This window comes from Saccostrea cucullata, unplaced genomic scaffold (genome assembly GCF_032062105.1).
Source record: "Saccostrea cucullata isolate Sc308-1 unplaced genomic scaffold, CSIRO_AGI_Scuc_v1 ctg149, whole genome shotgun sequence".
Classification (NCBI taxonomy): domain Eukaryota; kingdom Metazoa; phylum Mollusca; class Bivalvia; order Ostreida; family Ostreidae; genus Saccostrea; species Saccostrea cuccullata.
The window spans coordinates 231,252-252,373 of NW_026933711.1; the positions used below are offsets into that span (position 1 = coordinate 231,252).

General features: G+C 33.6%; 2 protein-coding genes across 3 annotated transcripts in view; one reads left to right on the top strand and one right to left on the bottom strand.

Annotated features, from left to right (window-relative positions):
• Positions 1-21,122, bottom strand: part of LOC134239047 (uncharacterized) — a 56,494-nt gene that overhangs the window by 26,419 nt on the left and 8,953 nt on the right. The window contains exons 9-22 of the mRNA XM_062721192.1: positions 19,114-19,258; positions 18,837-19,024; positions 18,529-18,625; positions 17,907-18,034; positions 17,576-17,662; positions 16,172-16,237; positions 15,957-16,094; positions 14,139-14,261; positions 14,000-14,046; positions 13,791-13,921; positions 13,520-13,577; positions 13,125-13,223; positions 8,309-8,378; positions 5,097-5,201 (exon numbers count right to left, since the gene is read on the bottom strand). Of these exons, the coding sequence (XP_062577176.1) occupies positions 5,097-5,201; positions 8,309-8,378; positions 13,125-13,223; positions 13,520-13,577; positions 13,791-13,921; positions 14,000-14,046; positions 14,139-14,261; positions 15,957-16,094; positions 16,172-16,237; positions 17,576-17,662; positions 17,907-18,034; positions 18,529-18,625; positions 18,837-19,024; positions 19,114-19,258 (1,482 nt within the window). The remainder of the gene's footprint in view (positions 1-5,096; positions 5,202-8,308; positions 8,379-13,124; positions 13,224-13,519; positions 13,578-13,790; positions 13,922-13,999; positions 14,047-14,138; positions 14,262-15,956; positions 16,095-16,171; positions 16,238-17,575; positions 17,663-17,906; positions 18,035-18,528; positions 18,626-18,836; positions 19,025-19,113; positions 19,259-21,122) is intronic.
• LOC134239031 (uncharacterized) lies at positions 4,682-10,893 on the top strand. Of its 2 annotated transcripts, none has more exons than XM_062721173.1 (9): positions 4,682-4,701; positions 5,043-5,789; positions 6,479-6,575; positions 6,889-7,030; positions 7,465-7,542; positions 7,846-7,982; positions 8,793-8,839; positions 8,930-9,047; positions 10,713-10,893. In XM_062721173.1, the coding sequence occupies exons 2-9, from the start codon at positions 5,059-5,061 to the stop codon at positions 10,848-10,850; spliced, it is 1,488 nt and encodes a 495-aa protein (XP_062577157.1). In that variant the 5' UTR covers positions 4,682-4,701; positions 5,043-5,058; the 3' UTR covers positions 10,851-10,893. The 2 variants fall into 2 exon arrangements, with proteins under 2 accessions (XP_062577157.1, XP_062577156.1); XM_062721172.1 differs by lacking the exon at positions 4,682-4,701 and adding an exon at positions 4,824-4,841.

A 21,122-nucleotide genomic window follows, 5' to 3' on the forward strand; every position in this document is an offset into this window, starting at 1 on the left:
AATGTTCAACGTTTTATGTTGTCCTGACATCAAAACGCATTCTTTAATTTGATGACCCCGTTCCTGTTGTATGGTGTTTGAATACTGTACTGTCGTATGATGTAAATATCAGTTATTTTACATTGACATTTTAATGCGCTAATGAGAACGCTCCTCATAAGTACTTTCGTAAGATGTAAATTAGTACTAAGTTAGCTTTCTGAAACGGGTCCCTGTTCTAGGAAAACCCATTGATCTTTTATCGTAGGTTAATTTTTTGGCGCAATAGTGTGAAACTTTCGCGACCAAACGCCTAACGTTCGCTTTATTACGCGACACTTGGGTTGCAAAACTGAGACGTTGCCATAAGTGCCAATTTTCATTTTAATTTATGATATACAATTCAATGTAAAACGAAAGGCTTTGTTGAACTTTGACTATCACAAACTGCAATTGTAAGTTTCCTCGCCATTGAAAGTGCCTTTCCTCTTTCCAAATCTTTTTATGGAATATTTTATCCTTCTCAATTAACACTGTTTAAAAAATTCAAAGTCCATTCGAGTTTTCCCAAATTGAAACTATAAATAATTTTTGGAAAAAAATATCATCCCTTTCTGACATAATTTTTTAACATTACAGCAAAAGAAATGAGTTTAGTTTGTCCAGGGACATATATACTAAGTATATGGGTGCCTGGTTTGTCAGTAGTATCCCATCATATGCATGGGTGACCTAATGTGAAAATCAGAAAAGACTCGCTGTATAATTTATACACCATCGCATTTCGAAGTTGCATGGCCAAGTGGTCATATCATTACATTATATGATAATATTGACATTTAATTCAAACTACAATTTTTTTGCTGTAAACCTAAATTTAATTTTAATATATTGCGCTAGTCCACAAACTTTTTAATAACTCCTCGTTTATTAAAATCACTATGGTGATAAATCAGCTGAGAAAAGTATATCCCTCCTCCTCGATTAGTAATAAACAGTATAATCATTCTTCAGTAAAAAGCATCATATCATAGGCGTCTAAGCTGGGGGCGCTAGGGGGTGGGGGTTAGCCCCCCCCTTTTTTTTTGCAAAGAAGGGGGGAGTAGTCATGGTAGTAGTGTTTGGAAAAAATGTGGTACTGAAAGAAGTTCGAACCTAACCCTTCCCCCCCCCTTTTTTCTGCTTGTAAGGTTTGTAGGTCTAACAAAAACTTCTCTTACACTTAGCGCCCCCTTTTAATTTGCTTCCGACGCCAACGCATATATGGCACAATATCATCAATAAAATAAGTTATAAAATTGTTCCCTCATTTTTAAGCGCTAAGCGCAGCGCAAAGCGCTTTCTGTCAGCGTAAATCTACTTCCGTTCGCGATCCAGCGCCTCTATAAGCAAGTTAGATAACTCCTCTTGATATATTAAAAATACGCAACTGGAAATCTTCAGTGTTCTGCTATTTTAGTGTACTGCTGCGTCACGTGCATTAAAAAAAAATAGGAAGCAATTAGTGAAGAGAAATATTCCACAGCTAGTAGATAAAAGCAGTTCTTACCATGCTCTTCACTTTACATTGTAGTTCATTTAAATCATATAGGCACACATTACTTTTGTTTCATGTAGCTAATAATTGCTGCATCTATTGCACAAATACTTAATTAAAAGTAGTATATTATTTATCATGTACATGTAATATAGTGATTGAATAAATACATAATTTAAAAATCAGATAGGATTTTAATAATTAAGTTTTATAAATCTCAAACTGGAAGTGAGTTACTAGTATTCTGTATTAAAAAAAAATAAAATTGATTAATAATGCACTACTTACATAATATGGTGTGTTCCTTATAACTTATATCCATAAAACTATTAAAAGAGAAAGTACCCTTACTTCAGGAAAAAAAACAAGCCTTGTATTAACACCTTGAAAACCATACCGAGAGCTATCAGTGAAGATGATTAACATTTAAGTATCAATTAGTAACAAACTGCAATGCATTCATGAACTGTCTTTTTTAATGTCTTTACTTGTGTTGTACTCTATATAATTGTATCATATGGGTATATACATTATGCAAATAATTCGAAAGGAAAGGCAGTGTATATGGCTGTACAGGCATGTAGGGCATGTGGTGGTTGTGTTATATAATTTCAAAAGTATAACTTATTTCGCGGTATAGTGTGCTATATAATTGTGTGTAGTGTGCAGGACCGTCGTGTAAAAATGCTAAAACCCTTTACATGTAATTAACGTTCTTAGCAATGGGCAGGAATAGGGCTAATGTAATGTTAAGCAAACAGTTTGATACATGAAGCAGAAAACTATAAGGAAGAAATAGTTTATGTAAAAATATGCCTCAGCTGTGTTGCCATTTCTTAATGAAAACTAAATAAAAACAGAATAAAACAACGTTGTATATCTTCATGAAGATTTATTGATACTTGAGATTAATACTTGCATATATTTTCATTCTTGGTCTCTTGAATTAGTTATCATTGAAATAGCAGAAAATTATGAGCAATTATTTTCAGTATTCCTTTTCAACTAGCACGACAATGTCGTAGATATTTTTCAAACTCTCAGTGCCATGGTAGTGAAGATCATACATACACTAGTAAAGAATGGTGTAAAGCACCAAGCGTCCGTAAAAAATATTGGAGCATTTTAAATAAAATGAAAATTTCAAAAAATGCTTTTAAGGGTTAAATGAATTTTTTTATTCCAAAGAATATTGTAAAAAAAAAATTGTAAAAAATATATTTACAAATGAGTAAAATTTAATTTTCAAAAAATAATTGTAAAACCCATAAATCATGTATTTGAAAATCAGAAAAAAAACAAACAAACAAAATTTTATTAATAATTCTCTTAAAATTTGACTTCATACGTTTTAAGCAGAATCTCCACGTCACAGTATAGCACCTTAATTACAAAACTGCACAATTAAAATGACGTCAAATAAAACTGATCTTGCATACCTATATCTGCTATACATGTTGAAAGCTGGTATTTTATATTTACATTTTTTTTTTAATTTAATTAATAAACAACTTTGGAACATGATTTTTTTTGAGATATCATTTTCGTAAAGGAGGTACATATTCATTAATTTTACCTTGTTTTATTTCAATTTGTCATATAAAGAACATAAATTGCAACCAAAAGTAAACGATTTTAGTCTTTCTCCTTGAACATGTTGAAGTGTTTATACACAAAAAAAAAAAACTTAAATATGCATGGAACGTGCTTTCAAGAAAAATCAGTCTATGAAACATTTATGCTCACCAATATTATTTTTCTATATAATACATGATATTAGTAAAATTGTTTTTATTTTAGATTTTCCACGTATAATACATTGACCTGTAATGGAAAAAAATAAAGAATATCAAAATATTTCAAAATGTAAGAGTTATTTATTTTTTTAAAAACTAATACAGTATTGCAAACGTTTGTTGATGTTATTTAAACCCACGGCGACTTATTTCATATCTATTATAAAATAAATATTAATTTTGTGTGAAATACCCCATTTTCATGAATAAAGGGAAAAATTTTCTTTTCATTTTTTATATAAATTGCAGATATATGTGAAAAACAAAACATTTCATCAAAAAATTTTCAATTTCTTTGTTTATATGGAGAATTTTACTATGTAATTGTGTATAAAAACCCGAAAAATGGTCCATATCTTGACAGTGCCCCCATAAAACTACAATAAAGGCAAGGCACAAATTTCACCTAATTTTTCAGCATAATGGTAAAAATATTGACAAAAATTAAAATTTTTTATCATTCCGCTCGTAATTTTAAAATGACTGTTAAATGTGTCTGACAAAAAGGGCGTAAATTCTTGGATGTTCATTAGAAATAATACATTTTGTTACATGACGATGTTACAAATATGATGCCAATCTTTTTGAAACACTCGTAAACGCGGAATGAATGTGTTATTGAAAATGATCACCAAAAGATTTTAGAAGGTGTTGCACACAAATGATCACGAATTTTAGCGACATTTAAATGTTTAAATTTATTTTTACCTCTAATACAAGGTGGTGGTATAAGAAAATATTTTTACACGCAGAAATATTTTTTGCAATTTAATATATTTGATTTGATTGATTTTTTGACTCCAGGAAGAAAATGTAAAATGCTTTTAAAAAAGTCATTAAAACAAAACACACACACAATCAAAAGGGAAAATAAGAAGCACAGTATTTGATAAATTGTTTTAATTTGTAGCCCATGTCAACCTATTGCTTTCAATATACAACAGGAAATTTAAATAAAATAATAAAATGAAGGTATATTAGATCTTGGAAGTAATTTTCAGTACTTTGATTATAACTGTAATCTTTCAATAAAAATGGACATAAGGCTTAATCAGATATTTTAAGTATTTTCATTTTATTTGCAAGTTCAAAACTAAACAGCAAATTCTGAAAAATTAATAATGTCTTTCATTTGACTCGAAGTGAAAGAAAGGTGCTGGTCAATAGAGAAGTTTGAGAGAGGGACGAAGTCTTAGGGTATGTACTAATTAGGGTACACACTGTTTCAATGTTTGGATATAGGTGTACATTATCTCGGGTAATGTGCAATTGCTATATGAATATTATGGTTATCTGTTTGAATAATAGATTTTACGAACAAACTATGAACACGAATATGCTGTATATAACAACGAAAACTTTGCAATAGCTAATTCATGAAAAAATAAGGTTGTATTCAGGAAAATCTTATCTAATTAGCTACATTAATTATGATGTGAACATGTATGTATGTTTAAAAACTGCAAACGCAGCAGTGAGCAATATAAAGCGTATTATACTGAGGATATTCGAACTAGGGTCTAATCAATGTTTACATGCCTAGTAACTGACAATTCAGTATTGATTATTGAAAGCATATTATCAGAAAAAAAAGTTTTTAAATATGTGTTGCAATCAGCAATTATTGGCAGGGTTGACATTTTTTTACTAGTAATAAGCCCTTTGTGTCTAGCTTATTAATCGATGAGTTTCAAACACTATTTATAAAAATTTTATTTTTATCATTTCAGTTATAACAAATGAATAATGTATCTCTCCCACCCTAAAACACCTTTGAAGCCTACAAAGAGTGCACTTCCAGTTTTTGGGAGTATAACTAGAAGTCCAAGAACACCGCCTTCCTCTTCCCTATATTCAGAATCAGATGGTGGCGCCGGGACACAAGGGGGCTATTATTCAGACACATTTGTGAGTGAATCTGCATATCAAGGAGGGGATCAACAGCAGAAGAAAACTCCCAGAAAAGGGCAGATCAGCTTCAAAGAAAATGATATTACGGAAACAATTCACACAGAAATGCCTTTTACTGGCAGGTCAACAACAGACATTCCTTTCACCGGTAGGACTGTCAAGTCTTTAACTGAGAGGGCCATAACAGAGATAGAGACTTATATATCAGAGTATGATCAAAGTGAAAAAATTGTTACAGTTACTGAAAAGTTACCCTCATTGTCGGAAACTAAATCTAGTCAGTCTTTATATTCCAACACATTTGAAAGTGATTCCCAATTCAGATCATCCAAAAGTGACCATGAATCAACTGTGTATGATTATTCAGACACCTTCCAGTCAGCTGGGCATTCAGAAAGAGACACTACTGATCATGACTATGACAAATCAGACTACACATCCACACTCACTGAAGATTCAGTGACTCAGTCAAGCACATTTAAATCTCTGGAGGAAACTGTTGCATCAGCATCACCAACTCCTGAGTCCTACAGTTTAACTTTTGAGGCTGATTCAGAATCTGAAAGGTAATAGAAACAGAAATCTCCTACAAAGTTGCATCGCCTCAAGCCACGGTCCGGAGTCCTCATATAGCTCTCTCCTACCCGTGGCTGCTTGATCACAAAAAGTTTCGTAATCTTGAATATTTACGCCTCTATATTGTGACATCATATTCAGTCAATGACAAGTTTTGTTTCCATTGCAATTGAAATCAACAATTTACATCAGCAGTATTTCATACAATTTGATTGGGTATTGAAAGGTTGCATCAAAGTTCATAATCCGATTATGCTTTACTCGCATTGGTCAGTATTTTAATGAGCTATGAAATATTCTCTTCTCATTCAACCATGGGCAGAATTAGAGAGCATTGTATATTTTGGCCATGGTTTGCGACAATGACAAAATTGTTGAGTTTGAATATACACTGTATACAGGGTTATTTTCGCCCCGTCTTATTTTCGCCCTTTCACTCTTGCAAATAATTCTGCCCCGTCTTAAATTCGCCCAGTCAAAATTGTTTTAAATTCGCCCAAATGAGTTTGAATATATATTCTCTTGAAAATATGTGTGTGAAATAATGATTGTATTTGTAAAATCCCACTCATAAAATTATTGAAGAATAGAATTTTGTATACAAATGTTTGAAGGAGAAAAAAGGATACATTTCCACGTGTTATCTTACTTTCAAATATTAAAACTTTTTTTATTTTAGAGAATACAGTGCAGATTTTGAGGAGAGTACTTCTCTAAAAACTGAATACACTGATACATTTTTGTCCCTTGGAAGTGTAGAGGACTCCTCGGAAAAGGTTTGTGATGAGAGTCTTAACAGCTCTTAACATTTTCATAATTAGCAAGTAGTTGGATAGATTTGTTTTATCATGTTTTTATTAAAGACTAAAGTTCTGGCTCCGGGGCCATAAAATTAAGAAGACAAGATCACTTTTCATCTCAGTCTAACCTTTACTTAAGAAATTACATGTAGTAGTAGAAATGTGAGACTGAGATCAAAAGTGAACTCATCTAAGTTTTATGCCAGGGGCCTGTTGCTTTAGATATAGAGTAAAATGCTGTGTTTGCTGTATGTAATCAAGAAATAGCAATATATCTATTATTAAATAGATTAGACAGGCAGAGGAATTGAAAAAAATCAGCCAAGAAGCGGAGGAGAATTTTATTGCTGCCATGGTTACTCACATCAAACAGAAGCCAATGAGAGACACTGATCTTTCAGCACTGATCGATAAAGAGCTGGAGAAACCAGGTGAGTGATAGCATTGTTAGCATATTATACAAATAAACTCTTGTAAACAACAGATACAAAAAAAGACTTTCATGAAATTAACCGTATAACAAAATTACCAAATAATAAACCAACTTTCATCATCCATGTGATATATTGTAGACCAACTTTTATTTGTGTGCAAGAAATTTTAGTGAGAGTTCTGTGATCATGAATATTTCTCGCTGCGAACTGGTCCTTAAAGACTATCTGCCTATAAACAACAGACCCAAAATAGGATTGATCATGAAATTGATCGTCGTGAACTTTTTTATCCATGTTAATTCACAAAATAAAGTCACAAATAAAAGTCGTGTTTACAGTACTTGTGTGTGCAATTGTTTTATCAATTTTGCTTGTCATAAATTTGTCTGTTAATATGGTGGAAAATAAATTGAAGTAAAATTTCTTAACAGATTATGAAGTACTTGACAGACATTCCAAGAGATACATCAAGAAGAAGATAAGTTTACTGAAACAGAAGCTCAAAAGAGGTACATATTTTCTCTACCACTGTCTTATACATAGATAATAAAGCTAAAGGACAATCAACGTGCAGGATAATGAACTGGATACAAATGAGTTGCTGCATTTCAGTTAATGAAATCAAAATACTGTTATGTTGATTTGTTTTGATTTTCATATAACAAAACAATTATTGGCTGTTTTTTAGAATATCATTGGTGATATAAACCTACTTAGGACAAAATTTGCTCCTCATTGGGCAATATTTCATCCCTTGGAGGCTAACATGTTTACTTAACCCCAGCCAATATTTGTGTAATATTTTTTTGTAGGAGAGGAAGGTCAGAGCCCCCGAGAAGAGACCAATCAGTGGGAGAGTAAGAGGACCCACCTGATCTCTGACTACGGAGTCCACCCCGCCATACTGGACAAACTCAAACTGCACAACTTCAATCACGACATGGAAAAAGTAAAGTCTACCTGCTTATGTTTTGTTTGTGCAGTTCAAAATGACAGAATCAGATGTTTTGAGATATATTTCTTGAGTTTTTAATTCATAGTGGGTGTCAATTTGATTTAATACACTGCTTCAACATTATTTAACTGATTAAAGAGGAAAATGAAAAAGAAGGGAAAAAATTGCAGTACCACAGTTTTCATTTGAAAATATTTACAAGGAATACATGTATATAGTAATGATGATTAATTCAATTATAAGACAGTAGACAATAGGCCAACCTGATATAAACCTGTGGAAGCATTTTTTGTGGTTTAAAAATGACTTAGCTTACTTACCTGTATGAAATCAAGATCAGACTTGGTGTTGTCTTCAGCACTGGCATCGTGGAAGTCCATTCTCATGTAGCTATAAACCATACCTGGAACATTTTTGCTTGAATGATAATCTACAGATGCGCACTATCAGACATGCTTCTGATGCTGGATCCAAACTTAATTACTGGGATCAGCGATTGGGTTAAAATTTCTGAACTTTCAGAGATCGTGCAAACAGAAAGATTGAATAGATTAAAGTTTTAGGAGGGAGTCCAATTCCAGAAAAAAAATAAGTCCACACTTGGATGAGACATTTAGAAGTATATACTACAAGAATATTCATTTGGTGTAAAAAAAATGTGACATTTAGGAGTATATACTACAAGAATATTCATTTGGTGAAAAAAAAAAAATATATATATGGATTGTTATTATTTGTTGAGGTGAATGTAATTGTCACTGAGTGTCACCATTTTCTATTACCTACATTTATTGTATTTTACAGGCAGCACAGACAGAAATTCATGATCCCCAAAAATGCAGAGAATGTAGGTAGGTATTGTAGAAACAGAGACAGACTTATTCTTTGTGAAAACTAAAACAAAATTCTGTTAGATCTACAGAAACATTGTCCATTTTCAGAGTCCATCAGTTGTCCCTGGATGCTGCAGCAGCTGAAAGGAATTTCCTCCGATTAAAAACACGAGAAGTCAGACAGAGAGAGATGGAGGATAACTATCACAATCATCTGGTCAGAATGGTACGTTGTAGTGTAACTACCACAATCATCTGGTCAGAATGGTGTGTTGTAGTGTAACTATCACAATCATCTGGTCAGAATGGTGCATTGTAGAGTATTAACTACCACAATCATTTCATCAGAATGGTACATTGTAGAGTAACTATTACAATCATCTGGTCAGAATGGTACGTTGTAGTGTAACTACCACAATCATCTGGTCAGAATGGTACGTTGTAGTGTAACTACCACAATCATCTGGTCAGAATGGTACGTTGTAGTGTAACTATCACAATCATCTGGTCAGAATGGTACGTTGTAGTGTAACTATCACAATCATCTGGTCAAAATGGTACGTTGTTATATAAATACCACAATCATCTGGTCAGAATGGTACGTTGTAGTGTAACTACCACAATCATCTGGTCAGAATGGTACGTTGTAGTGTAACTACCACAATCATCTGGTCAGAATGGTGTGTTGTAGTGTAACTATCACAATCATTTCGTCAGAATGGTGTGTTGTAGTGTAACTATCACAATCATTTCATCAGAATGGTGTGTTGTAGTGTAACTACCACAATCATCTGGTCAGAATGGTATGTTGTAGTGTAACTATCACAATCATCTGGTCAGAATGGTACATTGTTATACCTGTCACAATCATCTGGTCAGAATGGTACATTGTAGTGTAACTACCACAATCATCTGGTCAGAATGGTACGTTGTAGTGTAACTACCACAATCATCTGTTCAGAATGGTATGTTGTAGTGCAACTACCACAATCATCTGGTCAGAATGGTGTGTTGTAGTGTAACTATCACAATCATTTCGTCAGAATGGTGTGTTGTAGTGTAACTATCACAATCATTTCATCAGAATGGTGTGTTGTAGTGTAACTACCACAATCATCTGGTCAGAATGGTGTGTTGTAGTGTAACTATCACAATCATTTCGTCAGAATGGTGTGTTGTAGTGTAACTACCACAATCATCTGGTCAGAATGGTGTGTTGTAGTGTAACTATCACAATCATTTCGTCAGAATGGTGTGTTGTAGTGTAACTACCACAATCATCTGTTCAGAATGGTACGTTGTAGTGTAACTACCACAATCATCTGGTCAGAATGGTGTGTTGTAGTGTAACTATCACAATCATCTTGTTGGAATAATGTAGACAGACTTTTTGTCCATTTTGGAATATATGTGATAACTATCAGTGTGACATGAATATCTCTGCTGAAATGCAAGTTTTGAATATCATAGTTCTGTCTAGCACCTTTTGCTGAAAGCAGCTTCTTCTACATCAAATACATGGACTGTACATCACTGAAAGACTTCAAACACATTGAAAAACTGCTTAATCAAATGATATAAAAATACCTGGGTATGTCATTTACTGATGGAGTCATGCACTGATCCTATATTGCATTAAATTGCGTGATGGTTATGTGTAGGGTATGGTTGTCTTGTTTTCTTTAATCATTCAAGAACAATATTTTAAATGACCTGTTGACCAGATTTCCTTGAATACTAGCATGAGTTTATTATCATTGATCAGGTATTCTAAATCATAAAATATCGCTTATGAAGTACCCGAGTTATTGTTCCTTATTGAGAAAAGTGCATTCCTTATAAAGAAACAATAACAAAACTGGGGACTACATTTTCTTATCTTTATTTATAGGATTCAATAAACTTGATAGCAGACATAGCCCGTTCGTTACCAAGGGCAACAGAGGACCCAGAAACCATTGAGGACCAGTTATTCAAGGGACTTAACCTTTCAAGGGCAATCAGTAAAAACAGGCTATCTGCCAGTTAAATTGTGCCTGTTCAAACTTCAGTAATAAATTTGTATTATTATTGATTTTATTTATGTTGTTCTTCTCAGTTATGCCACTTTATCGTTATGTTGCATGAAATAGCATCACAGATTAACTGAAAGTACATGTAGTAGTGAAATAGTTTTAAAAAATTGATCAACAAAACTTTTTTGGCTAAATGCCCTATATTAAAGTACACTACAAAATAAAGGCTAAAAGAACAATTGCTCGACAAGATTTTATTTCCTCTACCTACACAAATTTGATCATGGTTTACAATGGGACGGAGGAAAATCAGAGACAATAGGAAAAAATATTATGACCAGATCTAAATAACAACATCGATGTTACAACCTTAAAGCAATATTCAAAATACAAATTTACTATAACAATGACAACCGGTTAATGGAAGACTTTATATTAATGATACATGTACTAATATTCATAACCTTGAATCTTTAAAATAATATCTGTCAGAAAGTCTTGACATAAGTAAAAGTGTTGAAACTAATTTGTCCTCTTCTTTATATAATCATTAATATTCTAAATTTCAGTTATAAATTGTATCTAAACATAAATACATGTACATATTAGAATTACAATGTTGCACAATGAAGTCGTTTAATTTCCCTTTTGAATAGAACATGTTGAGCTTCATTTTGAATACCAGGTAGTTGATTGTCAAATAATGACACATCCATTTCTTTAATAAAAAGGAAAATAGTTCATGCCATAAGGCGTAAAACAAGTATTCCATAAATACAGCCAATCCAGTTGACAATCAACATAAACACTGAGTAAACACATTTGACCAGTAATGAGTTGTGATAACTTCAATAAAATTATAATGCTTTACATAATTTTTTGCAATACGAGATTTTATTAGATTCTGAAGTGGGTAGTCACTCACTCTCCAAACTTCAAAAAATCTCCATTTCAACAAAACACCTCCTGCTATTGCAAAGAGTAGAATGTCATAAAACTCTGCAACAAATATTACTTTCTTCAAAATCTCCATTACAGTAAAACTCATTTTGCTGTTACAAAGAGTGTGACAATGAATATTGCTCTCTCAATTTTAAGAATTGGGTGTGTCATTATTTTACATTGACATTCAAGAAAAGGAGTCCAAAGTTCTCTTCAAAGGAAAAATTTTACCACTTCAAAACACTTCATTGTATTTAATGGTAAACTTTGAAATGTTAAAGAATCTTAATATGCTTGAATTATATTTAGAGGGAAGTTAAAAAAAAAAAAATAAATAAATTGCAATAAAAATTGTGTAAAAATACCTCATAAAACAGTATTGGGTGTACATTGTAAGTGCATAAACATGTCAAAATCCAGCATATAAAAAATTTTGAAGAAATGCCAAGTATATGCATAAAATATATGTTGTGGTAAGTAGTGCAAAGTGACAAATGGTACACATATTTTGCAATTTTATACATTTTATTTTCTTGTCACCCAAATAAAAAATATTGACACAAGCACATCAGTTGGAAAAAAAAAATTGACGTCCATTCATGTACTGCTTTGTACATTTCATCAGAATCATTATTTCAATGAAAAAATAAGCTCTGTTCCAAATCTTTCAATTACATCACCAATACATTTTTTCAGTGATAGTGTGACAATATGAGGTATCAGTGTAAAATATCTTTTGCTCATGACTAGATTTCTTATCACAACCCTAAAAACCAACAGATCTTGATCTAATACTCAGAATCTGAAGATAGATACATAACATGTTAATCTTAACAATATGAGCTCTGGAAAAGCAAAATAACAGGGAAATTACCATGTTATTTCATGGTAACTTTACAGTTTAAATGATAAATTTTCATCATGGTATTCATATACAAGTATCATCTATATAAAAATATATAAAATCTATCATTTCAAAAAATTTCAACAGAAATTTCTATAAAAGAAAGCAGCTACAGTACAGCACTTCTTAAAAGACAATGATATTTGAGTTCATTGTATCCAATACATGTCCTATTTGAAAAAAAGAGCAAGACAAAACCATGCAGAACAAGATAAGTAACACAAAGAAATGAAGAGACTGGAAGACTAGCTTGGCTGATTAAACATACATTATTGTTCAGAGAAGTATAAACAAGACATTGCAATCTTTGTAAACACAGGTATGATCCATTACTGCATTTATAATGTAAAACAGATTAGTGACACATATTGTTCAGATTGACATTAACGAAGACTGTGATATCACAATGTAAATGTATACAGGAGAGTAAGAATGGCACAGTTATTCCGACTGCTTCCTTGCTGGTTTGGGATCATGAGACGACGTATTGTGCTGGACACCTGTTTTAGGGTGTAACCAAGTCGTTGTCTGGGTAACATGACTAAGAAAAAAAATTATGTCAGACAATTAATTATATCTGTATCCACAATAACAATTACATGTAGTTTTAAGTTAAAATTTTTTTCATGTATGACTCAAAAGATGTATTTTATTAAATGAACAATTTTTACTGAATCCGTTCAATCTACAATAATTAAAATTCAACCTTAAAATTAATTGTGCCTGAAAAATAACTCATATACCATATATAATATCTTGAACTAAAATTACTTATAAATGTGCATGTACATGTATTACTTACTACCCGTAAATGTACAAATGTTTTATGATACTTACTTAATATAGTATCTCATGCCATCTGCAGTGTATGCCTCTTCCCATCCATAAGGTAAAGCTAAATGATAATTTTTACATTAAAGCAAGTCAAAAAGCATATATATTAAGTGTAGTCCATAAAAAAAAGTCATTAAAAAAATGTTTACTACGCTTTTTGTGAATCTTGCACACATGGGAATTTCTGTTTCATTTCAATGAAAGGTTTTTGCATGCATTAATAACACGGAATCTTTTGCATAAAAAATTGGAATTGCTTCTCTTAACTACTTACGATCTTTCTCTATGATGGATCGGACAGCAGAAACTACTTCTTTGGCCTCGGCAGCCAGGGCTTTAGGGTTGGACTGTTTATGTCTGCCCAGGTAGGCAGGTGGACGAGTATCTCTAGCTGGATCACCTTTTCTGTAATAATATCTCAATTTATGAATTTATCCAGACATTGTAAACTTGACACTGTTATCTTAACTGGGAAAAACTTACTTTGTGCCTAAATTGTTTCCTTGGGACATCATTGCTTCATGCACATTCTAAAATAACAAAATATTGAACATATTGGCTAATTCATTAAGCAAATAATATCAATGTACGATAATACATGGCCCAAGGTGAATCATCTCACCTCTGCAAATTGTAAGAGTTTTTCTGTGGCTACTTCATAGGTCTTCTTTTCTGCCTCCAGCTTCTTCAGTTGACAGGAAAACACTGTCATTTGTTGCTGCGTGTCTACGTTACTTGTCACATTCTGAAATTCAATGCAATGAGAAATATATTTCTTAACTTTCTATATTTATATTTCTGATATTGGGTAAGTTTCGCACCATTTCCACTGAGGCATACATTATTTTCTGTGACCAAGACTTTGAATCCATTTCATGCATAAAATAAATCGATTTAAATCTAATTGTGTAGCTATCTTTCAACAGAACAATTGAGTACTCTTGCTACAATAACCACCCCCTGTTTTGCTAAAATAACCACTCTATGTCTTGCTACAATAACCACTCCCTGTTTTACTACAATAGCCACTCCCTGTTTTACTACAATAACCTCTCACTGTTTTGCTACAATAGCCACTCTATGTCTTGCTACAATAACCACTCCCTGTTTTACTACAATAACCACTCCCTGTTTTACTACAATAACCACTCCCTGTTTTGCTACAATAGCCACTCTATGTCTTGCTACAATAACCACTCCCTGTTTTACTACAATAACCACTCCCTGTTTTGCAACAATAAGCACTCCCTGTTTTACTACAATAGCCACTCCCTGTTTTACTTCACTAACCACTCCCTGTTTTGCAACAATAACAACTCCCTGTTTTTTAACCACTCCCTACTACAATAACCACTCTATGTCTTGCTACAATAACCATTCCCTGTTTTACTACAATAACCACTCCCTGTTTTGCAACAATAACCACTCCCTGTTTTACTACAATAGCCACTCCCTGTTTTACTTCACTAACCACTCCCTGTTTTGCAACAATAACCACTCCCTGTTTTACTGCAATAACCACTCCCTGTTTTACTACAATAACCACTCCCTGTTTTACTACAATAACCACTCCCTGTTTTGCTACAATAGCCACTCTATGTCTTGCTACAATAACCACTCCCTGTTTTACTCCCTGTTTTACTACAATAGCCACTCCCTGTTTTACTTCACTGACCACTCCCTGTTTTGCAACAATAACCACTCCCTGTTTTACTGCAATAACCACTCCCTGTTTTACTACAATAACCACTCTATGTCTTGCTACAATAACCATTCCCTGTTTAAGGACAATAACCACTCCCTGTTTTGTTACAATAACCACTCCCTGTTTAAGGACAATAACATCTCCCTGTTTTACTACAATAATCACTCATCGACATGCTACAATAACTACTCCCTGTTTTACTACTATAACCACACCGTTTTGTTACAATAACCACTCCCTTTTTTGTTACAATAACAACTCCCTGTTTTACTATAATAACCACTCCCTGTTTTACTACAATAACCTCTCACTGTCTTGCTACAATAACACTCCTTGTTTTACTACATAATACTCCCTGTTTTACTACAATAACCACTCCCTGTTTTGTTACAATAACCACTCCCTGTTTAAGGACAATAACATCTCCCTGTTTTACTACAATAATCACTCATCGACATGCTACAATAACTACTCCCTGTTTTACTACTATAACCACACCGTTTTGTTACAATAACCACTCCCTTTTTTGTTACAATAACAACTCCCTGTTTTACTATAATAACCACTCCCTGTTTTACTACAATAACCTCTCACTGTCTTGCTACAATAACACTCCTTGTTTTACTACATAATACTCCCTGTTTTACTACAATAACCACACCCTGTTTTGTTACAATAACCACTCCCTGTTTAAGGACAATAACATCTCCCTGTTTTACTACAATAACCACTCACTGTCTTGCGTTCCTCCTTTAATTTGGCCACCTCCGCCTCCAGAAGCTGCACCACTTCCTCGTAGTCTTTCTCCACGTTCCTAGCCTCTCTCTGGGCTCTCTCCGCTATCTCCACCTTCTTCATCGCACCCTGGGCTTTCTGTAAAATTGTCAGAGTTAGTACTTAAGATACTAAGTGTTTATAAATGTACTCGATGATGAAGAGCAGTAGCTTACCAGCTGTATGTTATGCAGTTCTTCCTCTGCCCGACATCTAGCAGTCTCACTTTCCTGTAGCCTCAACTGTAATATTGTAGAATTGAACAATGAGTTCATTCAGTCCTTTTCAGGTAAAATTCAAGAAACAACAATCATAACAAAAAAAATATAATAAAAACAAGAGGCCCAGGGGCCACAGCGCTCACCTGAGCACATCGGGCTTGAATTTACTCCCCCCCCCCCCTTCCAGGCGTTCATCATTTGAACAAACTAGAATCTACACTACCTGAGGATGATTCCATACAAATACCCCGGGTATCACAAATCATAGCTCTGAAGTACTTGAAAAGAAGATTTTAAAAGGTTTCCCTATATATCCCTATGTAAAACTTGGGTCGGCCATTTTGGCCCCACCCTATCCCCAGGGCCGGGGGTCATGATTTGAAAAAACTTGAATCTACACTACCTGAGGATGATTCCACATGAGTTTCATCTTTCCTGGCCCAGTGGTTCTGGAGTAGAAGATTTTTAAAGATTTTTCCTATATATTCCTATGTAAAACTTGGGTCGGCCATTTTGGCCCCATCCTTGCCCGGGGGTCATGATTTGAACAAACTTGAATCTACACTACCTGAGGATGATTCCACATGAGTTTCATCTTTCCTGGCCCAGTGGTTCTGGAGAAGAAGATTTTTAAAGATTTTTCTTATATATTCCTATGAAAAACTTGGGTTGGCCATTTTGGCCCCACCCTTGCCCAAGGGGTCATGATTTGAACAAACTTGAATCAACACTACCTGAGGATGATTCCAAATGAGTTTCATCTTTCCTGTCCTAGTGGTTCTTGAGAAGAAGATTTTTAAAGATTTTTCTTATATATTCCTATGTAAAACTTGGGTCGGCCATTTTGGCCCCATCCTTGCCCCGGGGGTCATGATTTGAACAAACTTGAATCTACACTACCTGAGGATGCTTCCACATGAGTTTCATCTTTCCTGGCCCAGCGGTTCTGGAGGAGAAGATTTTTAAAAAAATGCCATTAATTTTTAACAAATTCATGATTATCTCCCCTTGGAAAAGGGCGTGGCCCTTCATTTGAACAAACTTGAATCCCCTTCACCCATGGATACTTTGTGCCAAGTTTGGTTGAAATTGGCCCAGTGGTTCTTGAGAAGAAGATGAAAATGTGAAAAGTTTACGACAACGACAACGACAACGACAACAACAACAACGACAACGACAACGACGACAGACAACGGACAAATTTTGATCAGAAAAGCTCATTTGAGCCTACGGCTCAGGTGAGCTAAAAAACAACCTGTTATTAATTTTATGAAAAATAATTTCAGAAAACATGTAATACATTCTGTTTAAGAAAACCTAGAATTTTTTTGTTGACAAAATAATTCCACCACTCCATACCCTGAGTCTCTGAACTTCCAGATGTAAGTCATCTCTCTCTTGTTGTAGGTCACTGTACTCATCTCTATAACTGTGTAGGTTATTTACCTGTAATAAATCAATTGAACTCACAGGTGAAAATATAGAGAAAAATCAATACAACACTTTCTGAAGCACTTGTGAATTTTATATCTTTGAAGACAGGTACCAAAATGGAAAATAATAGATAAAAAATATGTTTTATTGAATTACATGTATTTAGATCCAAAGATATTCAAGATGTCAACAAGTAGAGGTTCTCAACAAATTTTTATTATCATGTTCATAAGGAAAATAAAAGCATAAGATTTACTGAGTATCTGAAAGGTGGAGGCTCTACGATATCTGTAATATCATTAGCGGCAAACAGCATGGCACGGGGATCAATTCTTTTCTTTACTAGTTCTTCCTTAAACACATCTCTGACAACAGCTACAAAGTCTGTAGATTGCAAGATTTATGTATAAATAAACAAAAGCTTGACTAGCAAGTCTGAGGAAATAAATTCCCCAATACCTTTGGAACAGGGTCTTAACAAATCCGTAAGTCAAATTCTATCTGTGGTCTTTCAATTTTTTTTCTTGACAAGTTAAGGCCAAGACAAGCTTTGCATACACAATGAATGAATACAAAGAAAATTCCTATAGGCTGCATTCTGTAGGGGCTAATATTATGATAAGGTAATTTTCTATAAAGCAAAACCTGAAACCATATACAGTCAAAGTAAACAAAGTACAATGGATTCTTGCTTCGAGTGAAGATTTTCATTTCCTATGGATTTAAAAAACTTATTCTAAACCTACCATTAATACAGAAAGCCATGTTTAGAACAACTTGAAATTATTGTCCCTGGCATTTGGCTAAAAGCAGAGTTTTACTGTTATCATTATTATTAGTAGTATTATCTGGTGTAACTTCTTCCTGACTGTCCTTACCTCCATAGCTAACTGTTCCTGAGCTGTCTACCTGTAGTTGTTCTCTGAGGCAGGCTCCTTGTTCCCCCGAGGGCTCCAGACCAAGGTACTGCAGGGCCTTTTAGTAGTGAACCAAATATATCAGGTTAAGTGACAAAATGGCACAAATCACACAAAGTCTGTCAAAGTTATCTCTGATTATTTTAAACAAAGAAATCTCTTGATATATATCAAAACTGCATCTTTCAATCTGCAGAGTATAATAAAAAATACCTGTTGTACATGCATGTAAAAAAAATAAAAACTTTTCTAGAAAACTGGCTACCTACCACCTCTAGTTTTTCAATCTTCAGTCTTACAGTTGGATCCAAAGACAACTTTCTTGATTTTGACATGTTTCTGTATCGTGAGGATTCATTGGATGTTACCGATGTGAAGGGGTCAGAGGTCATGCTTCCTTGCACTGGAGAGGGATCCATGGAGTAGTGGGGTGGAAGGTTGTTACTCATCTTTCCACCTGTTCAAACAAATTTTCTTGCTCAATTGTTTATTCTTCTTACATTTCAGTAGACATTGAAATTAAAAGCTAGATCCCTGTTAACTGACCTTTCTCATGAGGTGTTGAAGCCATGCTTGGAATTAAATGTCTACCATTGGGAATAAAATGCCCTGGATGATGATGTGGCTCTCTTGTGGAAGAAAAACTATCAGGGACAATATGATCCTGATTATTTCTATGGTGGTGTATGATCTAGAGAAAATAAAACATATAGAAGAGTCCCATGGACCACAATGCTCACATGAGTCATAGTTCACAACTTGGATGTGGAGAAATAAATTCTTATAACAGCTTTGTACTCTCACTTAGGCCAGTTTTGACTCCAGATCATAATGCCATACATGTATTACCGTAATTTTCGGGTCATAGGTCGATGGGGTATATAGGTCGAAAGGCTCATTTTCAGCCTTAATTTTTGAAAAATCCTAAGATAGGACGAACTTACTATATAGGACGAGGCTTTGTTTCCCGTTTTCTAAAGATTCTTACGCAGATACAACGTATCAGAACAGGTAAACCTCTATATAATTACCGGGTAATTCCGTGACATGAGCGTAACAAGAAAACAAACAGGTGTTTTAATGAGTACAGCATTTAAATAAAGTTTTTTAAAAAATGTAGTTAAAACTTCGTTGAATTGTGTTACTACTTATTTTTCTCCAACTTGCCTGTTCAATGCCTCCGTAGTTTCATACTGTTGTTAAACCAGATGCATAAATAACACGTAAACACGTTCTTATTTTACAGCAATAATTCGGGAAATACCCGAGAACAAAGAATAATAATTCTGATTTCAGAACAACTTGGACACATTCCTAATATATTTTATTCAGACATTATTTACCGGTGGACGACAATTGCTTCGAAGTCCGCCATTTTCAGTTTTGTTCTTTAGGGATTTGCTAAAACCCGCAAACGACCATTGAATGTATACATAAAGCAATTGAAATAATATTACCACGCTATAAGTTTAATTAAATATTTAATTGAGAGTACCGGTACATTCACAATTTGACAGTCATTATGAATTTCATGGCTTTGTTTGTTCAATGATGTGCAACACTAATACCCTATAACGTCACGTGGATTTGCTAATCATGCCCTGAGGGTATTAAACCAACACAGGTGTTAAAACCTTTGCGTGTACACACTGTGTAAATCCTTTTATCTGTGAGACAATTAAAATTCTGTTAGAAGCCAATCTTTGTATAGCGCTAATTCGTTTGACCGGTATTATAATTAAATAAAATAAAAAAATATATATCGTAATGACTATTGGTTTATTTGGTAATTTAATTTAGGAATTGACTGGCAACAATTTATTTCACTCATTTTACACATAAATAAATATAAGACTGTCACATTAAAAAAAATTAATACTATTTCAATTTATCAATCTACTAATAAATGGTAAAACACTACAGTTGTGATCTTGAAAAAATTTCCGTATTTTAAATTTTGATACGGTTGCGGTTTTACTTTTAGTAAACGGTAGCGACTTCCTCACTTCACAAGATGGCTACCGCATGATGGCAATGGATAACACGTTGAGGAATTATTTACTTGATGAAGCACAGTTTTTTTCCTTTGTCATCAACGGATATGTAATGGAATTTATTTTGTAAGAAAGCTATAGAATAAATATTTTAATTGTTTACCTGGGCATTAATTTTTCTGCGTAAAATAATGAAGAAAGTTATGAAAGTGGCACAGATTTGCTTTGAAATTGACGTAAATTTTATTGATTTGGGGGCATTTTTCGTAAACTTGAGCCTTAGAAAGGTCAAATTCGTATATTGGTCGACCTCAGCGGTTCTGAGAAAAAAAGTATCGACCTATAATCCGAAAATTACGGTAACTAAAACCTGACTAAAACCTGAATCTTCATAATGATAACAAATTAGTAAGAGAAAAAATTCAGAAAGATATTCCTGAAAGAGAATTTTAAAGGATTTTCCCTTTTACATAACTATAATCATTTGAATCTTTATCAGCATTTGGAAATAGTATATTCACATACATGTGCTTTCAATTGGGAAAAATGCAATATGAAAAC

What these genes read in the sequence shown, in the direction of transcription:
- LOC134239031 (XM_062721173.1), top strand. Translation starts at nt 5,059, where the DNA reads ATGTATCTCTCCCACCCTAAAACACCTTTGAAGCCTACAAAGAGTGCA. An exon ending in TAGAGGACTCCTCGGAAAAG is followed by an intron (nt 6,576 to 6,888) that starts GTTTGTGATGAG and finishes ATTATTAAATAG; the next exon opens with ATTAGACAGGCAGAGGAATT. An exon ending in ACAATCATCTGGTCAGAATG is followed by an intron (nt 9,048 to 10,712) that starts GTACGTTGTAGT and finishes CTTTATTTATAG; the next exon opens with GATTCAATAAACTTGATAGC.